This window comes from Alosa sapidissima, chromosome 24 (assembly GCF_018492685.1).
Source record: "Alosa sapidissima isolate fAloSap1 chromosome 24, fAloSap1.pri, whole genome shotgun sequence".
Lineage (NCBI taxonomy): Eukaryota > Metazoa > Chordata > Actinopteri > Clupeiformes > Clupeidae > Alosa > Alosa sapidissima.
Window position 1 is genome coordinate 17,876,943 of NC_055980.1, and position 22,500 is coordinate 17,899,442.

The window sequence follows — 22,500 nt, forward strand, 5'->3', positions numbered from 1 at the left end:
GATAGAGACATGGAGTGAGGAAAAAAGTACTGTTACAAAACTCCATTTATATAAGTGACAGGCAAAGAAGGAGAATAAAAGGCAGAGGCCTCAAGGTGCTTCACAGTAAAGTAAAGTAAAGTAAAGTAAAGGTATATATATATATAAACAGTGCTAGATGAAAACCCACTTTTCCACCTAGGGCCTGGCTAAACTAATTGAGCTACAAGCAAACCGCCAAAATATCAAATACACTGTCTCCAAAAGAGGTGAATATACCTACAGGGTGCTTCAACACAGACACCATGCACTAGAGGTTCCATACTGGATCAGTGCAGGCCTCTCCTACACAAATGGCAGACTCACCACATCCCTTCTCGTCGCTGTTGTCGGAGCAGTCCCTCTGCTGGTTGCACACCTTGTGAATGTCGATGCACTCGCCCGACTTGCACAGGAACTGGCCCGGGGCGCAGGTGGGCACTGGGGAGTGGCACAGGCTCTCCAGCTCGTCCGAGCCGTCCATGCAGTCGGCCGTGCCGTCGCACGTGTACCAGGTGGGCACGCACATGCCGTTCTGGCAGGTGAACTGCTGGCTGGAGCAGGTGTCGTACGTGCAGCCGCGCTCGTCGCTACCGTCCCCGCAGTCGTTCACGCGGTCACAGCTGGGTTAGGGATGCACAGCAACGTCGAGCCAAGTCAAGTACATTTTATTTACAAAAACAACTAGAGTGGCCCCAGCTGTGGCGCAACTGGCCGGGGCACCTGCACCGTACGCCGGCGACCCGGGTTCGATACCCGCCCCGTGGTCCTTTCCGGATCCCACCCCGACTCTCTCTCTCCCACTCGCTTCCTGTCACGAACCACTGTCCTGTCACATTAAAGGCATAAAAAGCCCAACAAAATATACTAAAAAAAAACAACTAGAGTAGAACCAAAGTGCTTTACATTTGAGGTTAAAGCAAGAGGTAGCAGTTTTTCAAGGTATGCTTTTATCAGGTAACTAGTTTTGGTTTGATTTTCAAATTCTGTTTATGGTATAGGGTAATGTGAGGGACTAATAAACACCTGTGTCATTCCCACCAGTCACCGTATGCACTATGCAGTCCTGTGTCCCCCAAATTACACCAGATAGCACAGTATATTAGTGCACATCTAACAGAGCCAATAAGGCAAGGTTTTGTGTGCCTTTTAGGTAGCTTGCTTGCTCGTTTTAGACCAAAACTTAAAGGTGCCACTTTAATCAACATTTTTTTTTTTTTAAATGAACCAGATGCATGTAAATAAATACAGACACATGCAACAACATACACACACTGACACACCAAAAAGTACAATACAATTTTCAAAGGAGAAAAACATAATTGATATCCATCTAAATTCCTTTACTTAAACAAAGGTAAGCAACTAACCAGATGAATCTACCAATATAGTCACAAATAGTTTTATTTTGGATTAAGAACACATCCTTTTACCACTCAAATTTAATTGATCAACTCTTAAGTGCACTAAACTAAAGCTGGAGCCAATCAAGACCGCAAAATCCATGCAGTTCAACGTCCGAGATAAAAAGTGGACACCTACTGGAAGGGGATGAGGATGCAGAGTCCGTTGGCGCAGGCAAACTCGTTCATGTGGCAGGTGCGGTTGGGGCAGTTCTGCAGCTCGTCGGCTGCGTCTGCGCAGTCTCTCTCGCCGTCGCAGACGAAGCTCTGAGGGACGCAGCGGGGTGTGCCTGGCCGCCAGGGCGGAGGGCAGGAGAACTGGTCCGGAGAACACGTCCGCTGACCTGCCGAGAGTAGCCAGTAAAAACAGGGGGTAAGAACACATACACACACACACACACACACACACACACACACACACACACACACACACACACACACACAGACACACACACAGACACACACACACACACACAGAATATGCAAGGTGGGCTTCAGTTCACAAATTCCATGTTTGGATTGGTCAAGTGATCAGACATACACACACAAATGTACACACACACACTCACACACACACACATGCACACACAAATACAGCAAATGCACACACAAAAAGAGAGAGAGACAGACAGACAGACAGATAGGGAGAGAGAGAGAGAGAGAGAGAGAGAGAGAGAGAGAGAGAGACAGACAGACAGACAGATAGGGAGAGAGGGAGAGAGAGAGAGAGAGAGAGAGAGAGAGAGAGAGAGAGACAGACAGACAGACAGATAGGGAGAGAGGGAGAGAGAGAGAGAGAGAGAGAGAGAGAGAGAGAGAGAGAGAGAGAGGAGAGAGAGAGAGAGAGCAGCTCTAGTATCTCCCGCATGTCTCTCGCTCACCACACTCCAGCTCAGGTGCCTCGTCACTGTTGTCCCAGCAGTCATTGTTGCCGTCGCAAGTGAGCGAGGCCGGCACACAGTTCCCATTCACACAGGTGAACTCGGATGCCGCGCAGGTGCGCACCACGTCGACTGCAGGTGAGGACGGAGGATGGAGGGAACAGGGAGAGTAGTTCATTATCAGACAGAGATAAAAAGAAGAGCTGGTTCATTAAAGATTAAAGACATTATACCCTTAAAGGTGCTCTAAGCGAGGCTAAACATTTAGGCTAAAACATTTTATGTCACTTACTGCAAACATCACCTAACCAACCGCTAGCTGTCCGTGTCCTGAATACACTGTAAAAAAAACGCGATCTCTGTGGACAGCCCAGGCTCCAAAAACGACAACAAAAACAATCTGGGCAAACCTAGCCCATAAAAACATAACAAACTGTTCCAGCAAATCACAGACAAGATGCACGTTTAGGAGAGTTTCAATTGCACGGGAGCAGTATCGGAGGGAGGGGGGGGGGAGTAGCGAGCTATCTCTCTGTTTTGTTTGAAAGTCAACAGAAGTCAACCCAGCATCGCTTAGAGCACCTTTAAGTAGACGTGTACCATCAGATAGACTAAACTCTTAAAACGAATGTGTTGGAAACAACAAAAACTGTGTTGTCCCTATCTGGACATAGAGATGTGTTAAAAACAACACAAGTTGTGTTGATTTTCAACACATTCATTTTAAGAGTGTAGTAAACTCAAGTCTTCATGCTGGAAGGAGTCATGTTGATTAGGATTAGGACAGTACAAAATTACAGTAACAAGACAAAATGAATACACAAAGACAAAGATACATTTTTGGAAGTTCACAGAGCACTAGATATCACAAGATATTCGTAAGGGAGAATAAAATCTCCTCAATGCCAGAACTGAGATAATACAACAGCACAACAACAAGATGAGTTTGACCCCTCTGCAGAAGAATAACTTTTTTTTTGTTTTGAATTTTTTTGAATAACTTTTGCCATTTGTGAATTTTGACAGGAAGTGAGTGGGAGAGAGATGAGTGGGATCAGGATATTGCTATGGGTCGGCTTTGAATGTGGGTCCCCAGTGGGCACTTGGACCCAAATGTGGTACGGACGCTGCGATTGCTTGACCACAGCACCCCCAGTGAAAACTTGGTTTTAAAAGATGGAGAAAAAAGATCCTTCATTCCCTTACCGCATGAGTCAGGCTCGTCCGTGCCATCCACACAGTCACTGATGTAGTCACACACCCAGCTGTCAGGGATGCATTTGCCCTCGTCACAGCGGAACTCGTCTGGAGAGCACGTCCTGCTCACTGGAGTGTAAAGGTGACAATCGCATCACATGTCAATCAATATCAAATGCCAGTCACCAGATCATCAGATGTCTGAATTATCAGAAGGCTCAACTCACATGTGTGATTTGATGAGCTAACTGTAAGTGTTAATGTATTGTGTGAGAGTGTGTATATTTGTGAGTGTGGTGTGTGTGTGTGTGTGTGTGTGTGTGTGTGTGTGTGTGTGTGTGTGTGTGTGTGTGTGTATGGGGGGGGGGGGGGGGGGGGGGTATGTAAAAAATTACTGACTTGGATGTAGGCTTGAAAGACAGACAAAATAGCCCCAAGGACCTGACACCATGAATTTGTTTCAGCAAAACTGATAAAGTGGTGTGTTTGACTGCACATAGATAACATCAGACAGAGCTCAAAAACTAGCCTGGCTAGCGCCACCACTTCTCAATGAGACGTGGTCTGGGAACCAAACGTTAATTTTCTCGTATTTGAAAAAAAATGCCCAGATCCGTTTATTGGGTGCCACGGATGTCTATCAAATGCGTCTGTGCATAGCTCATCATCGTCTTGCTTTCCCCCTTATTCTGTGAGTGGTCCCCTATCTCAGGCGAAAATTTGCTCCATGGTCTCCAGGCTGCCTTAGCAGCGTGAATCAAATTGCGCGCAAGGCAGCATGGGAACACCCAGGCTACTCAAAAACAGAAATGAGAGTATATTATTAGCCTGGACTGATAAGGACTTCACCGTGCCCACTGAAATCTATCTAAAGCATATGAAACAACAAAACACTCCTCAAATTAATGAATACATTCAATCACGCAATCTTGCAACATGATCAATAAAATGGCTGCCTCCCCTCAGCCGCTCGATAATGGCCTGAGTCTCAGAGGCTTGATGTCAATACCATCACCATACATACACACACTCACACACACACACACACACACACACACACACACACACACACACACACACGTGTACACACACACACACACACACACACACACACACACACACACACACACGTACACACGCACACACGCACACACACACTAACACACACACACACACGTACACACACACACACACACACACACACACACACACACACACACACACGTGTACACACACACACACACACACACACACACACACACACACACACACACACACACGTACACACGCACACACACACTAACACACACACACACACGGCCTTGGCTGGATCAATCTTGCATAATCATACTGATGGCAATGCTCCAAGGTTCAATTGGGGCTATTAGATGGCAAAGCACTGATATCTGATAACTCACAACAGAAGAGTGGGTTCTCGTCGCTGTTGTCTCCACAGTCGTTGTAGCCGTCACACAGCCTGTCAGGATTGATGCAGATGTTGGTGTTGTCACACTTGACATCTCCGGATGAGCAGGTTCTGTCCGCTGAGGGAAAGTATATAGATAAGATTTCGATCAGACTATCACTATTAGGGACTGCAATGACTTGATGATGTAACGATTCACGATTGGTATAGTTATGTATCACATTTTATAATATTATAATAAAATTAAATAATGATAATGAAATATCCTGTATCACAGTAGGCAAAACAATGTGCTAACCATACCAAGGTAATAGGTTTGATTGCACACAACTGTAATGGCACATGTTGGACATGTTGGACAAAAGCCACATGAATGAGGGCAATTAATTAAGTAATTGGGTTGTCAATATCCTGGCAATATCCTTTTCCAAAAAGAAAATATCATTCTGTGTTCTCTATGCTTACGGCAGTTGATTTCGTCAGAAGTGGCGTTGTCACGGCAGTCGTTGTGGCCATCGCAGACGAACGCAGCGCTGATGCAGCGGCCGTTGGCGCAGGTGAACTCGTCGACGGGGGTGGCAGGTGGGGTAGGGGCAGCCTCGCTCATCGCTGTTGTCTCCGCAGTCGTCTGTGTAGTCGCACGCGTAGGCGAGGGGCAGGCAGCGGCCGTTATCGCACGTGAAGTCCATGGCGGAGCAGGTGTGGAAGGCTGAAGGGAGAGAGAGAGAGAGAGTGAGAGTGAGAGAGAGAGAGGAGAGAGAAAAGAGAAAAAGAAAGAAAGAGATTGAGAAGGTGAAGGGAAGAGAGGAGAAGAGAAGAGTTTCAGGTAACTTGCTAACTTGCAATGTCTGTTATTTGCAAATTTGCTAAAAGTTATAACTGAAGTTACAATTTATTTATTTCCATATTGAACATAGGAAACCTCAAGGGGATTACAATGAGAGTGAGCAGATTAAGTGTGATATTTTTCATTTTCAGTCAACTGTCAAATAAAGAACTCTGCGATAGGAAACTACATGTATGTGGACTATATGACTCTATGTGAAGAACGAAAATGTGCAGCAATCTGGGACGAAATAGGGGCATGAACATAGAGGCTCATGAACATGCCCCCAGAGTGTAGCACTGTAGCTGCCTGGCAACTCTAGCTGTTGGCTGCAGCAATTCAAGCTACAGTAGAACTGATTGTTTTCATTTTTTCCGTATCGACAGTACTCAGTGACCTCAACAAACAGATATCTATGTGAAAAATCGCCGGAATTCTCCTTTAACATCCCCAGACAGATAAGACCGACACACCCTCCGTTCTACTCACCACACACTCTCTCCAGCTCGTCCGAGCCATCGAAGCAGTCCGGGTAGCCGTCACACTTCCAGCGTGGGCTAATGCAGCCCCCGTCCAGGCAGCTGAACTGGTCTGGCTGGCAGCGGTGGCCCACGTCCTTGATGCAGTCCTTCCCGTTGTTGGTCAGGTACCAATTCCCTTGGGGGCACTGGCATTCCGCACCAGCTGGGCCTGTGAGGCAAGCAAGGTAAGAAACATCAGAACATTTCAATCAAATAGAATTTTACTCTATTTTAATACTCTACACACACACACACATACACACACACACACACCATCTTACCTGCCACACGCACACCATTTTACCTACGTAACACACACACACACAATTCCACCTAACACACACACACACACACACACACACACACACACACACACACACACACACACACACCATTCCACCTAACACACACCACACACACACAATCTTACCTGCCACACACACACCATTTCACCTACGTAACACACACACACACACACACACACACACACACACACACACACCATTCCACCTAACACACACACACACACACACACACACACACACACACACACACACACACACACACACACACACACATACACACACACACACAGACACACACACCATCTCACCTGCCACACACACATGGCTGCATCCTCCATTAAACTGTTGGCAGGGGCTAGCACAAATCTCCTGCTTGGAGCTGCTGAACACGTGTATGTCATTGGGCCGGTACTGTAGGCCCTCGACCAGCACCACCGCGCCAGAGCCGTCGTCCTTGCTGGCCCGGTACAAGGCACGATCGTTCCAGTCTGTCCAGTAGATGTCCTGCTGGTAGACGGTCACAGCAAAAGGGTACTGGGCGAAGCCCACGATCACCTCCCGGTTCTCACCGGTCAGGGAGGAGCGTTCGATTTTGTCCCTTCAGGCCAGGATAGCGGGAGAGAGAGGGGTGGTCAGTATGATCTTTACCTTTTAAACTATTCTTTCACTATTGCCCTTTTATGTTTTTATTTGTTATTTCTGTTTGCTTTTGTTTATGTAAAGCACATTGAATGACCTCTGTGTATGAAATGCGCTACATTGGGTGGATTTCAAAACAGGAACATAGTTTCCTTTTATGTCAACATCCGAGAATACCCACCTTCTACATGCTCCCTAAGGTTCATAAGTCTCTTGTATCTCCTCCTGGCAGACCTATCATATCGTCCAATGGATCTCTTACAGAGCCAGCCTCGCAATTCATAGACTTTCACATTAAGCCGCTGGCTCAGCAGCTTCCTTCCTACATACAAGATACTACTCATGTGTTGAAGGTTTTAAGTGATTTGAATGTTCCAGACAACTGTTTTTTAGTCACGTTAGATGTGGACACTAATACACTAATACACTATTACACTAATATTGCTCATGACGATGGACTGAAAGCCCTACAGCATTTTCTGAAGAATAGGCCTACAGACTCTTTGCCTCCCTCTGAATTTATTATCCAGCTCACCGAATGGACATTACAGTGACAAGATAAAATGGTGGGGGAGGTACAGTATATTCATGATATTTTTTTGATATGGGGTGGTTCTTATGAAGAACTGTTGCTGTTTTATGATCATCTGAACAACAATAACAGGAATGTAAAATTGTGTATGGAATATTCCAAAACTACCATCAATTTTTTAAGATCTAACCATTTCTAGTGGTAATGATGGTATATTGTGAGTATTCTTTATTCAAGTCGTCTTGATTCAATTTATGACCATTAATTCAAGATTAAACTAGAGTTAAATGAACAGCCATATGTTATGGAGATGTATTCTTTTGCACACTCATTTACTATGTATATATATATATATAATGTATAATTTATATGTGTGTGTGTATAAAATGGAATAACATGCTCAGGATGCTAAATCCCTCAGGTAATGAGTATAAAGTTTTTTTTAATTAAGGACAGCACTCAACGGTACCTTTCAAATCCTTTAATCAGAGGCAAAAAAGTTTTTTTTAAAGTTTAGGTAAAAAGGTACTGTTGAGTTCTGTCTTTGATTTAAAAAGTTTATGACCTAAAATATTCCCATTATGTCGGCTACAACAGTAGTGAAACTCACAGAGTGCCATCAGACCAGTAGAGCAGCCTCTCCTCGTAGTCAATGGAGAGGCCATTGGGCTGGGAGAGACTGGTGTTTATGAGGGGCGTCCGGAAGTTTCCACTGATTGTAGCTCGCTCGATCTTGGCAGGGGATCCCCAGTCTGTCCAGTAGAGATACCTGAGAGAGATCTTCACGGTCAGCCATGTCTAGCGAGCCTGCTGTCACATTCAATAGCTGAGCAGTGTGTGTTGCTAAAGCCACCGTGTGGCGAGTAGGGGAATTGCACTGATCTAACCATGTTTACACTTAGAATCTTGCTTACGGTATTTATAGTTGGAAAAACTATTTGGTCACACTTTACTGGAATAGTCCGCCCACAGACTATTTACAGAAGCTCAAATCATCAACAAATTATCTGTTGATACTCTCTTAACTACAAGGTTAAGGTTAGTGATTGAATTAGGTTAAGGTGATGTTCAGTAATTGTTCAACAACTATTTTACATACTGAACTTGAATCTTAACAGATGCTCTGTTAAGTCTCTGTGGACGGACGGACTATCCAAGTAAAGTGTTACCAATGCTTTTGCCAAGTTATCGCATTAGCTTTAGCTAATTTTCGTCTTGACTGCCATTTAAATCAGGGCGCTGAGTGGCTGCTTACCCATAGCAGGGGTCCACGATGATGGCTCGCGGCCGGTTGGCGTGGGCGATGAAGGTGCGGTTCTGTCCGTCTATCCCTATGGCCTGTACGCTCCTGTTGCTGTAGTCGGTGAAGTAGAGCCTCTTATGAACCCAGTCATAGGCCAAACCCTCAGGGTCATGCAGGTCTGAAGAACGCACAGAGGATGAGAGGAGGGGAGGAGGGGGGCAGAAGGAGAAATGGAAGGAGTGAAAAAGGTAGAGAGGGAGGACAGGAGAGAGAGATGGTTTAAAGAAAAAGAGAGAGATCAGCAGAGGAGGGAGAAAGTGAGAGATAGTGAGGGAGTGAAGTAAGCAGGGAGAGAGAGAGAGAGAGAGAGAGAAAGAGACAGGCAGGGGGTGAAGGAGGGAGAAAGAGAGCGAGAGAGAAAGGGAGTGGAGATAGAGAGGGATATAAAAGATGAAGGAAGAGGGGGAGAGGTAACAGGGAGAGTAATTAACACCAAACTGGTAATTGCCTCAGTTTAGATAATTTAACACTAGTATATATCTTTATCCACAAAATCCCCATTGAAGACAAGCTTTATGATCATATATGGACATTTATGGACATTGCTAATGACTACTAAAAACGAATGCGTTTATATTCCCATGTTACACATGTCTTTATTCTCTCGTACTGGACAAGGCTCTTGCTTCTTACATCAAGGCTCTTGCTTCTTCTCTTCTAGGTCAAAAGTCGTTAATCCTCCTTCTGGGAACCTGCGGCTCCTCTATCTGGCCCTGCTCCAATCACCACTGATTAAAATTACAGAGCTCTTAACAGCCTAAATAAAGTGTGTTCAGCTAATCAATAACACCACTGATGAGTGCTGTTAGATAATACAGAGCGGGGAGAGGAGGAGGGGTGGTAGTGCAATGGGGACCCAGTAGTCGAGCTGCAACAATTAATCGGTTAATCGATTAGTTGCCAACTATCTAATTTAATAGACAACTACTTCGCTAATCTGTTCATCGGTTTGTGTCATTTCTTTGAGGAAAATACTTAGAAATTCTTCTATTTCTATTCTATTTTCAGTTAGCTTAGTTCGCTGTGGCAGTTAACTAAATATCTTTGGCATGTGGACAAAACAGAACAGTTTTTGAAAGCACTGATCGACATTTTCATTTCTGTCATGACATTTCTGTCATTTTATCAATGAAACAACTTTAAAATAATCAACATTTGGGGTTACTTTAATCTATAATATAAGAGTGGGTTTAACTGCGGGGGAGCGCTGATATTGCGCTTTATATTAGAAGGGATCTTTGGGCATGAGGAGAGAATGTCCACACAACGGAGTATAGCTCCAAACTTTTAATTAAAAAAATTGCCTGAAGAAGACCTAGACGGGTCGAAACGTTGTTGGCTTTTTAATTAAAAGTTGGGAGTGGACATTCTCTCTTCTGTTTTATGCTCGTATTCCTTGTCCTGCACCTGGCCTAAAAAAAGGTGGGATGGGCACACCACTGCTCAACTAATCGCTTTGGGCATAAAAAAATTGGAGAAGCCTGGAGGTTCTTACCTGTGGCAATGAAGACTGGGGGAGTCCCAGGCGTGGCGGTGTTAATGTACCCGATCTTGCTCCTCCCAATCCCAAGATACTGTGAGAAGAACACCCTGCGGTCCTGGTAGTCGAAATCCAGTGCCATGACGCTGTAACCCAGGGAGAAGGACGCAAAAGGAACCGAGTGGTCATCCGGGTCCAGCCGAGCGCTGTTGAGCGTGTAGTCGGTGGTGTAGACCAGAAACTCGTCCTGGCCGTAGCCGCAGGTGACGCCGTTGCTGAGCAGCGAGCCGTGGGCACAGCCGCACTTCGCCGCCGTCTGGCCCAGATAGGCGAAGCAGAACTGCTGGCAGCGCCCGTTGTCCTCCAGGCACGGGTGGAAGTCCACCTGGTTTGCGGCGGTGGGCTGCACGTGGGCGTCGAACACCTTGACGTCCGACAGGCCCTGCAGCCCGTCGCGGATCACCTCGGTCTCGTTCTGGTTCCCAGCGTACTTGCTGGCCTGAAAGAGCTTCCCGAGCTTGCGGTCAACCCACAGCAGGTAGTTACCCAGGATGGACAGGCCATACGGGGCCGGGTACCGGCTACCATAGCGTATGATCTGCCTCCTGGTGCCATCGGCAAACATCATGGAGATCATGTCAAGCCCGTCATCGGCCCAGTAGAGCATGCCGTTGGTGTAGTCCACCGTGATGCCGCGAGGGGAGGACAGGCTCTCGGTGGCCAGCACAGTCCGATTGGTGCCGTCCAGCTGAGCTCGCTCGATCTTGGGGTTCTGGCCGGCGTCGGTCCAGAAGATTAAGCGAAGCCTGGGGCTGACGGCCAGGTCGCGGGGTCGGTCCAACGTGCTCTTGAGCAGAACCAGACGGTACGTGGTGTTCAGGCGCATCACCTCCAGGTGGGTCTGACTTGGGAACACGTTGGTGAAGTACAGGTTCCCTGAGGACAATTCAAAAGCAATGGTTAAAGCAACACTATTTTTTTCATAGTTTCAACCCACTGGGACCACATAAGGCGATACCCATTGCATCAAAAAACTGGCGAAAACGGTCATGTTCCTGAACAGGCGCGCGTTTCACAAAACCATAGTTGCTAACCTGTTAGCAAATTAGTTGGTTGGCAATTGGCAATGCAATTTCCAATCGCGAATGTGTTAACTATGGTTTTGGAAAAAGCGCCCCAGTACAATAAAGTTGCACGATGGCCATGTCAGAGATGGCCTTCTCCATAATCACAAGTCAGTGTATCTTCAAAATGAGGTAGAAGAGATTTAAATTAATGTTGGTAAATGGTAATGTGAAGGAGAGATAAACACGTGTTGACAAGAGTGCAAAGAGAGACATTTGATGAGGAAAGGTAGATCTCCCACCTGCTATCCAGTCGATGGCGAGCCCCTGGATGCCACCTGTGCCCACACCAGACGATACAATTCGGGAATACTGTGACCCGTCTGTCTTGGCCCGGTTGATCCCTCTGTAGGTGCTGGACGTGCTGTTGTCAATCCAGTACACGAAACCAGAGGCAATGTGAAGGTCCATCTTGTCCATTACAGTGTAGGAGCCTATGGGGAAGTTTGCATAGTTGCTATTATGATGATGGCTGTATTCATCAAACCAGCCATCATAGAGACACAAAATGGTGTATACTACATTATGGTACACATTATAGATATGAAAATATATTTGTAGCGCTTTTTACTGCTAAAATTGGACAGTTTTATATGATTATTTAAGGATTAGTTGCCTCAAAGCAACATTGTACCAGAATGGGTAAAAGTGAAGCAATTCATATTTTAAGAAGTAAAGCAAACATATTAAAGGGAAACTTGGCAGGATTTCCGCCTCTGCTGGAGAAATTGTGCATTATGCTATTTCAAACTGTGGAAAAAGGTAACGATAAAGCACATGGATTTGTTTACAAGCTAGCAAAACGGTTAGCATAAGTTTGGCAGACCATGTGGATGTTACAAGGTAAGAAATACGATTTAAAACGAGTTTCTTGTTTCTCGCTTCTCTTTCCGGGACGGTAGTCGCAATGTTGCAAGGTTGGTTTTCCGCCTGGGGACGCTAGGGGCAGCGGGAAAAGTCACCATTTTCACTGGAACAGGTCATTTAACCATCCAAATGATTTCTAAATGGGTTTATTACGTTGAAATAGTTGCCAAGTTCCCCTTTAATTTAAAATAAAAAATAAATAAAGAGTTTAATCTGTTTTTCAATGCAGTATGAGCGGATGTGGTTATTTACAATCTAGTGAATGAGCGGATGTGGTTATTTACAATTTATTGAAGGACTGGATGTGGTTATTTACAATTTAGTGAAGGACTGAATGTATTAATTCACATATAAAGAGAATGTTCTGAACAAAATAGTGGATGTTCTGAACACAAAACACGACACAGTGTGGTCATACATACTTCCTGTCACGGGCACCATGGCCTCGGAGTGGTCAGAGCTGTTGATGTGGAAGCCTCGGAGCATGCGTGGCGTGGACACGATGGCGAAGGAGTCGTACTGCTCGCAGAGTGTGCCATCCTGGGAGGGCACGAAGCCCGTGGTGCAGGCACACGTCTTCTGGCCTCCCGGCTTGGGCAGGCAAAGGTGCGGGCAGCCGCCGTTGTTGGTGCTGCAGGCGTTGGTCGTGCCGGCCGAGTCTGAAATTGAGTGAATAGACAGACAGACGGATAGATAGATAGGGTGAGTGTGTGTGTGTGTGTGTGTGTGTGTGTGTGTGTGTGTTTGTGTGTGTGACAGACAGACAGATAGATAGATAGGGAGAGGGTGTTTGTGTGTGTATGTGTGTGTGTGTGTGTGTGTGTGTGTGTGTGTGTGTGTGTGTGTGTGTGTGTGACAGACAGACAGATAGATAGGGAGAGTGTGTGTGTGTGTATGTGTGTGTGACAGACAGACAGATAGATAGATAGGGAGAGGGTGTGTGTGTGTGTGTGTGTGTGTGTGTGTGTGTGTGTGTGTGTGTGTGTGTGTGTGTGTGTGTGTGTGTTGAGAAAGTGTGAGAGAGACTGAGTGAGGGGTAACATCTCTGTAAAAGCTTATGTTCACATTTCTGGGGGTAGTACGAGAGCTAAACAGGGAGGTCCATCTCATTTCCAACAAGCAGAAAGGTATATAAATTGGTCTTTCCTCATAGGGAATCAATCTCAGTATTGAGGGGAGGCATGTGTACAGTGTAGGTCATTTCTAGACCACACAAAAAGCTAGAAGAGATTTGTGCTCACAGGGGAAATCATGGCAGACCACTAGATGAAGAGGAAGAGGAGGAAGAGGAGGAACCAAAGAACTATAAATCTCTGTCTCAGTCAGCAGCACTCTGTCTCTGGCGTATATACTTTATACACTCATACATTCACAAACATACATGTACACACACACACACACACACACACAGAGACACACACACACACACACACAGACACACACACACTCACTGTCTCTGGCGTACTGTATATACTTTATACACTCATACATTCACAAACATACATGTACACACACACACACACACACACACACACACAGATACACACACACACACACACACACAGAGAGACACACACACACAGACACACACACACTCACTATCTCTGGCGTGGACCTTGACGGCGCGGACCCCGTCCAAGCCGCTCCTCAGCACCACCATGTTGGCGCCGTTGACCTTGTCCACGCGCTCCACCACCTCGTAGTCCAGGTCGCTGTAGTAGAGGTGGGGGCCGTGCACGCTGATGCCCCACGGGTGGGACAGGCCGCTGACGATGGTCACCCGGCTCACGCCATCCATGGTGCCGCATTCGATCTGTCAATCATGCAGAGGAGTGGTGGGAGGGGGGGGGTGGGGGGGGGGGGGGGGGGGTCAGGATTACAGAATGGGTCATTATGGGAAGGAGGATTGAAGGTTGATTTGGAAGTGTGTATCTCATACGGGAATTCAGTATATCTGTACATGGTCTCGTTCGTGCTTGTGTGTGTGTGTGTGTGTGTGTGTTTGAGAGTGAGAGAGTACAAGTGTGCATAATGTGCATAGTGTTTGACTTTTGTGGGTGGTGTGTGTGTATTTACATGTGTGACATGCATGTATGTCATGCATGTGTGTGTGTCTGTAGAGAGAGAGAGAATCTGTGTGTGTGTTTGTGTGTGGTGTGTGTGTTTGTGTGTGTGTGTGTGTGTGTGTGTGTGTGTGTGTGTGTGTGTGTGTGTGTGTGTGTGTGTGTGTGTAAGTGTAATACATTTTCATCAACTCACCAGTCCCGAGCTGGGGACTCCCCAATAGAGCTTGCTGGCTGCAATGTCTGCGGTGATGAACTCAATGTTGGCCAGGTTCCCCGTGAAAAGGGTTTTGAGGTTCCCTCCGTCCATGTCTGCACTGGCCACTTTAGCGGGGACCCCACTGTCTGTCCCTCTGTCTGTCCAGAACAACTTCCTGCCACACAAAGATTCACAAACTCATCGCTCTGGTGATCACATCTCTTTCACAAACAAATACAGCCTTAACTGAGTGTGAATGAACCCAAACAGGGTTGCAGCCGTCTGAGAATGGAGGACAAATTTGTTTTTTGAATCCTTGTTAAAGTGTGTGACTTGAATTGGGGCAGATCGTTTCTATAACCAGGAGTTGTTTTCCTCTGAAAACTACAATTTCCTTTGCGTTTTGGAGAAATGTACCATAACCAGGTCCAAATTATGTCAACCATATATACAGGTGTTGCAAGGCATGTTACTTTCAGTTTTTGCTCCACTGACACATGCAAATGCATAATTAATTTAGAGATATTTAAAATTAAAACAATTACATGCTAAAACAAAATACACTATGCCATGTGCAGTATTTTACTATTACTGTGAAATGTCCTGATCCTAATCCTCATGCACTTGTAATTGCACTTCCAGGACAGTAGATGGCGCTATGGGTGAGGTAATGGTGGGAGAGCATATCTACCCTCTGGCGGGGTCCAGGGCTATGCCCACTGGTGTGCCGGCTCCCTCGGGTTTGCCCGTGCTGGTGAGGAGAGTCCTCCTGTACTGCTGCGCTCCATCCACTCTGATAACCTACAGTACAGGAGAACAGGGAGAGTGGAAAACAATGATTGATATCAGCTGAAACAGAGAAAACACTCAAATGGATTTATTTCACGTTTGTCAGGCAAACAAAATATAATAAATGGGTATATTATGTTATGATGTAATAAATACTGATAATAAAATATATTTTTTTCCAAATAGTAATGATGTGACACATTTTGACCTTTTTTACCATTTACCATTTTTTGGAATCTCATTCATCTTGTGAGTATCACAATTTTCAGCACTATGGACCACATAACTCTGCTGAGTTGCACAACACACGCTCTGTATTCTCAGAAGTATATTGAACGCCTTAACACCTATACACTTGCCTCTATCGCCTTATTGGTGGGATTGGTGTAGTACATCATGCGGGTTATCCAATCAAAAGCAAGGCCTGAGGGAGAACCGATGATCCCTGCGGGTGCAAACTGGGTTCTGTTGGTTCCATCGGTCTTCACTCTGTATATCGATCCCTGTTTTATACAACAATTACTGTTATTATCAATACATAGTTATTATTTATATTATTATTATCAATTTTTCCACCTGGTCTTCTCAGCCAAAATATCATGGTAGCGCTATGGTAGGGACTTTGTGTAGGATTTTAGCTTTTAAAAAGTCCTACGAACAAAAATAGTAACAGATTGTAAAGAAATAAGTGTTTCGATATCCACTAAATTTAGCATGCTAATCAGCTAACTGGTCACCAGACCATACTATACTCTCTATACTCTCTATACTATATATATATATATATATATATATATATATATATATATATATATCTACAGTATACTATATACTCTCTATCCTCTATACTCTCTATACTATATACTCTCTATACTACATATATATATATATCTACAGTATACTATATACTTTCTATCCTCTCTATACTATATACTCTCTATACTATATACTCTCTATAATCTCTATACTATATACTTTCTATACTCTCTATACTCTCTACAGTATACTATATACTCTCTATACAGTATACTATATACTCTCTATCCTCTCTATACTATATACTCTCTATCCTCTCTACAGTATACGATATACTCTCTGTACTCTCTACAGTATACTATATACTCTCTATCCTCTCTATACTCTCTACAGTATACTATATACTCTCTATACTCTCTACAGTATACTATATACTCTCTATACTATACAGTATACTATAGACTCTCTCACACTGTATTACCAGAGAGACTAGTAATCAAGGATCTTTAGTATTACTGCTTCATTCTTAAATTCTTTATATTGAATGCATGCAGGTCAGTGAAAGAGGGCTGTCGTGGGCACAATGGTACAAGACAACTTGAATTCTACAGAAAGCCCCTTTAACTGCCACACAAGTTCTGAGTCTCCATAGAAGTATTCTTTGAGACTTACGGAGCCTTGCACCCAGTAGACAAACTGTTCCTTGTCATCGAAGTCGATGTCGACTCCTTTCGTGATGCCTGATATGGGGGCCATGGCGTTGTTGGAGGTGTCGTTGGGGTTGAGAGGGATCCCCATGATAACAGTCTCTCTCATCACCATTAAGAAAGGGGTGTCATCTGGAATCAAATTCAAGTCATGATTCAACATTCATTTGTTTTACTCCTCATTATATGTCATAGAGTGAAAATCTTGGGTTTCATCTTCTCTCGCTCTCTCTCTCTCTCTCTCTCTCTCTCTCTCTCTCTCTCTCTCTCTCTCTCTCTCTCTCTCTCTCTCTCTCTCTCTCTATATATATATATATATATGTGTGTGTGTGTGTGTGTGTGTATTATATACACCTTTATGTATATACCTATCCAGAGATCATTTCAGCTGTGTGATGTCTGGTGCTGATGTGGTACCTTTGGTGCAGGTGCGCTTGTCACTGTTGAGGTTCCAGCCGGACTGGCAGGCACAGGTGTAGTACCTTGGCCGTATCTGAGACAGCAAACACAACTGGCTACACACGTGCTCCGCGCAGGGGTTAATGGCTGCAGGAAAACACACACACACACACACACACACACACACAGACACACACAGAAGCACACACACATACACACAGAGCGAGAGAGAGAGAAAAAACACACACACGCCTATTATTTGCCTATTATTTGTCTTTGCATGAGGGAGTGTCATGTATTTATTTGGGTATTAATATTCACAGTAAAGGTGCTTCAACCAGCATCACTGACTCCCAACCCACTATTCTGGCAAAAGATAGCTGATATTCCAGTCAAACCATCAATAAATTACAGCCCACACTTCTGTGTGCCTGGAGCAATACATTTGCTTGGCTGGAGCGAACATGAGACACTATCATAGTTCAACAAAAGCAATGGCCCGCTGGCCTGGGGCAAGTAAAAGAGCATCTTGTGCCAGTTGGTTGCCAATCACTGGTTTTCTGCCAGTCACCATCACAATCAGCGCAGCTCACCTGTGATGCTACCCAGTTGAAGCTAAGCATGTGAGGCTACTAACATAAAAAAGGGAACTTGTATAAAAGTGAGTTTTCTGGGCCACTAAAATATAACTTAAAGAGAGACTTAAAGGCCAGTAAACATATACAAATATAACTTAAAGAGGGACTTAAAGGCCAGTAAATATATACAAATATAACTTAAAGAGGGACTTAAAGGCTAGTAAATACATACAAATATAACTTAAAGAGGGACTTAAAGGCCAGTAAATATATACAAGGGGCCAGCACAAATCTCATGTACTGGCCTGAGACTCAATATGCGAAGGCCTTTACCGTTGGGCTGCTTGATGTGGTGGTCCATAGCGATGCCCATGGGCTGGTAGACGCTGGTCATGAGGGTGGTGACGTTCCCGCCGTGGAACTTGTTGGTCTTCATGACACGGCTGGTGTAGCGCTCGCTCCAGTAGACGTAGTCCTCAAACACGGTCAAGCCGTGCGGATGGTTGAGGTTCTGTGGGAGAGATGGAGGGAGAGAGAGAGTTGAGAGAAGAACGGAAAGAAAGTGCATGGAAGAGAATGAAAGAAGAGGGGTGAGGATGGAGGGAAATGGGGAAAGAGAGAGAAAAAGGAGTGAGAAGGACAGAAGACAGAGAGAGTGAAGAAAATGAGGTGAACACGCATAACAAATGTTACATTTGTCAGCACCTCATCGTAAGAGCTTTTAGTGGTAGTTTTAGTGCAGTTTCCTGCTACAGCCAAACTGACCATTCAGCAATATTAAGCTGTGGTTGTAAGGGCCACAATTTCCAATGAATGCTTCACAAGTTAAGATGTAATTCTACTGCTCTCTTGGATGGAAAACTGTAGACATCTGACGCAACATCCGACACAACATCCGACACAAATACCACTCAGTTTTACACAGGTGTGCAGGACGTACCATGTCACTGGCGAACACCTGATGACGATTGTTGCCATCGTAGTCGCAGTAGTCGATGTACTTCAGATAGGCATCAGCGAAGTAGAGGCGGCGAGTTGGGTAGTCTAGGGCCAGTCCATTGGGCCAGTATACCTTCGTTGTAACGATGGCTTTCCTCCCAAAGCCATCCATGTCGGCCCGTTCGATCCGTGGGTTTTGACCCCAGTCTGACCAGAACATCACATTGGTGCTAAGAAAGGCATAAATAAACAAATCAATGGATAAACAGATTAACAGAAAAAATTGACAGAAATAAGCTTCAATATCTTACACTGATACTGAATGCATATCAAGCGATTCAAAGACTTGAAGTCTATGACAAAGGTTCTTGCATGAAGCAGTTAAATGACTTAAGCAAAGAGGTTCTACTGACTGTCGTGGGCTGTAAAAATATCAGTCAAATTTGTTTCAAATAAATAAGGCAAAACAGTAATAATCCTACTGGTTGCGAGGATCAAGTGCAAGCCCGCGTGGACTGGTAATGTTTTTGCTTAACAGAATCTTCCGGAAGTGTCCATCGATGGTGGAAACCTCAATGGTCTGCATCACTGAGTCAACCCAGTAGAGGTTCCGGCCGACCCAATCCACAGCCAAGGTCTCCGGAACCATCAGTCCACTGCTAAAAACCTGGAGGAAAGCACAGGTCCAAAAAGAAGTGTTTTACCGGTATGCCTCAAAGGCCATGTGGTAGGTTATCTATTTAAAATCTCAAAACAGTATATGATCTGAACACACGTAGGAGACATATAGGAGACATATAGAAGACCATCCAGGTAAAGGGTCACTTTACACTACACTGTCCACCACCCACCTTCCTCTTGTCCGTGCCATTCTGGAAGGCGCTCCAGATCATCGTCTCAGAGACGTCTGCCCAGAAGATCCTCTTGGAGACCCGGTCAAAATCCACGGAGACGATGCTGGAGCCACTGACGATGGGCTGGATGACAGGCGGGCGGAAGTTGATGCGGTCAGCGATGATCTGACTACGCTTGGTGACCAACAGCACAGCCTCTATGGGGTCTAGATCAAGCACAAGAAGGGTCAGGGGTGATAAGGATTACAGCTCTATACTGGTATTGTAGTATATCGTGTTAGGCGGGGATCATATTAGCCAGCGGTAAGCGGCAGCGGCAAGCGTAACGCAACGCTCAGACCATAATAAGTTCCTATGGTAACACAAACGGTTTGCCTTAACTGACAATTGAATACGCTCGCGATGCGCTTTGAAAGTTGAACCAAGTTCAACGCTCAGCTTGCTCAACACTAGCGTTACGCCAGCGTTGTCACCGTTCCGCTGTCGAATCATAGAGAACAATAGGAAACCTGCCGCTTGCCGCTGGCTAATGTGATCCCCGCCTTATAGAAGTCTGTGGTTACCATACCAGGCACATTTGCTTGGTTGTGGTATTGACAAAAAAAAAATGCAACTGAATAGACCTTTTTCACAGCAACCATTTTGACATGAAATAGAAGTCTCTGTTCAATTTAAGCGTACCAGAATCAGAACCTTAATTAATGTGTTAATTAATATACCTTAATTAACTAGTAAAACCTGGGCTTGCCATATATTTCATGTCAAAAAAGGCTGCCGTGAAAAAGAGTCCATGGACGTAAATTGGCTCCAAAAGGCGCCAAGATGGCCGCTCACTCTTGACTTTGCAGGTGCGCATGTCGGGCTCCAGCAGGTAGCCGACCTGGCAGTAGCAGCGGAAGGAGCCGCGCTCGTTGAAGCACTGCTGGCTGCAGAAGCCGAGCACCTGGCACTCGTCGATGTCCTCGCACGTCTTGGAGTCGTTGAGGAGCTGGTAGCCCGACGGGCACGTGCACTGGGCGCCGAACGGGCCCTGGATGCAGCCGTCACTGCAGCCCCCGTTAGCCACCGCACAGTCATCACCGTCTGAGGAGGAGGGGGGATGGGGGGGTGAGAGGGTGAAGGAAAAATGAGATGAGAAAAATGTGTGAAGGAGAAAAGTGAAAACTGGAACAGACAGGAGAAATGGACATATTCATGTTGAGATCAAGATCAAGCTTGAAAAGGATACCACAAGGATAGCACACATCTCCCAAAAATCATGAAGCTCTAACTGTCCCTGCTTGACCTTCCTTTTCAGGTGCCAGACCCAAAAAGGACTTCAAAACACCATAGTTACACTCACTGCAGAGGGGCGACTCGTCGGCTCCGTCCGGGCAGTCACGCTTGCCGTCGCACACTTTGCCCTCCGCGATGCACACCTGGTCGGTCGGGCACAGCCACTGGCCGGCGGGGCAGCTGAAGGGCGGCGTGGGGCAGGCCTGCTCGTCGCTCATGTCTCGGCAGTCGTTATCGCCATCGCACACCCAGTTCGATGATATGCAGTTGCCATTGGCGCACTGGAAGAAGCCGGGTCGGCAGGTGCGGGGTGGGCAGCCGTGGTGCTCGTCTGAGCCGTCCTCGCAGTCAGCATGCCCGTCGCACTCCCAGGTGCCTGGGATGCAGAAGCCATCCACCTGGCACTGGAACTCGTTGTCGTGACACAAACCAGGCCCTCTAGTGGCTGCCGTGAGCATTGCAGGGAAACATACAACAGGGAAACAAACACAGGGAAATATATTTACTCCTTCCACAAATGTTAAGTTGGCATGCATCCTGACTTAATTAGAGTAAAAAGTTAACATAGAATATCTTAACATAGAATATCTATAGCATAGTACTAAGAATAGTAAAGATATTATTTTTTATATATCAAACAAAAAATCTATTAATTAACCAAACTGAACTTTTTGGTGAAAATAAACAGCATATTATTGGCAATTTATACGGACATATATTTTCTCTCTAATATTTCAGTCAGTGGTAGTGGTGGTGATGGTGTGATGGTGTGTGTGTGTGTGTGTGTGTCCTACTCACGGCAGCCCCGCTCATCTGAGTGGTCTCTGCAGTCATACACTCCATCGCAGCGGTAACTATTGCTGATGCACTGGTCCCCGCTGGCACAGGCAAACTCATATGAGGAGCAGGCGAACTCTGCAGGAGCAGGCGCACAACACACATGCCACATGCCACCCAATTAGCTTCCACTTCCTTCCTGTAGCATCCTCCTCATGTACTGCTAATGTTCAGAGTAAGCTACATCCACACTATTCCGGAACATCCACTACAAGTCTGATAAAAGGCATCTCTTCTCACCTTAGACTAATGTCCCTTGCAAATGGTAGCATGGTAAAAACACATCTTAGAAAATAGATCAAACTAGAATTAAACGAAACAAAGTAATACACCAGCAAGTTACTACAGATAAAAGAGGTAGTTTCAGCTTATTCAGATTGTTTCTTTGAAACTGTGAAAGTGTGTTCACAATGCTTTACATGTTCCAAATACAAGGGTGAAAAGCATTACTTGAAAAGGCATATTGTCACACACATAATGGTAAGCACTACATGCTCTCTCTCTCTGTCTCTCTCTCTCTCTCTCTCTCTCTCATACACACACACACACACGCACACACACATGATTTTCTTGCCAGTTAAT

General features: G+C 45.4%; 1 protein-coding gene across 1 annotated transcript in view; it reads right to left on the reverse strand.

Annotated features, from left to right (window-relative positions):
- lrp2b (low density lipoprotein receptor-related protein 2b) overlaps positions 1-22,500 on the reverse strand; it is a 67,461-nt gene that overhangs the window by 22,675 nt on the left and 22,286 nt on the right. The window contains 27 exon segments of the mRNA XM_042084024.1: positions 346-641; positions 1,561-1,765; positions 2,303-2,434; positions 3,509-3,628; positions 4,918-5,043; positions 5,391-5,502; positions 5,504-5,634; positions 6,241-6,441; positions 6,886-7,175; positions 8,359-8,517; positions 9,004-9,169; positions 10,547-11,467; positions 11,898-12,089; positions 12,945-13,181; positions 14,122-14,335; positions 14,782-14,959; positions 15,476-15,585; positions 15,933-16,076; positions 17,002-17,168; positions 17,454-17,582; positions 18,347-18,524; positions 18,954-19,182; positions 19,435-19,619; positions 19,804-20,012; positions 20,641-20,889; positions 21,149-21,526; positions 21,880-21,996. Of these exon segments, the coding sequence (XP_041939958.1) occupies positions 346-641; positions 1,561-1,765; positions 2,303-2,434; positions 3,509-3,628; positions 4,918-5,043; positions 5,391-5,502; positions 5,504-5,634; positions 6,241-6,441; positions 6,886-7,175; positions 8,359-8,517; positions 9,004-9,169; positions 10,547-11,467; positions 11,898-12,089; positions 12,945-13,181; positions 14,122-14,335; positions 14,782-14,959; positions 15,476-15,585; positions 15,933-16,076; positions 17,002-17,168; positions 17,454-17,582; positions 18,347-18,524; positions 18,954-19,182; positions 19,435-19,619; positions 19,804-20,012; positions 20,641-20,889; positions 21,149-21,526; positions 21,880-21,996 (5,775 nt within the window).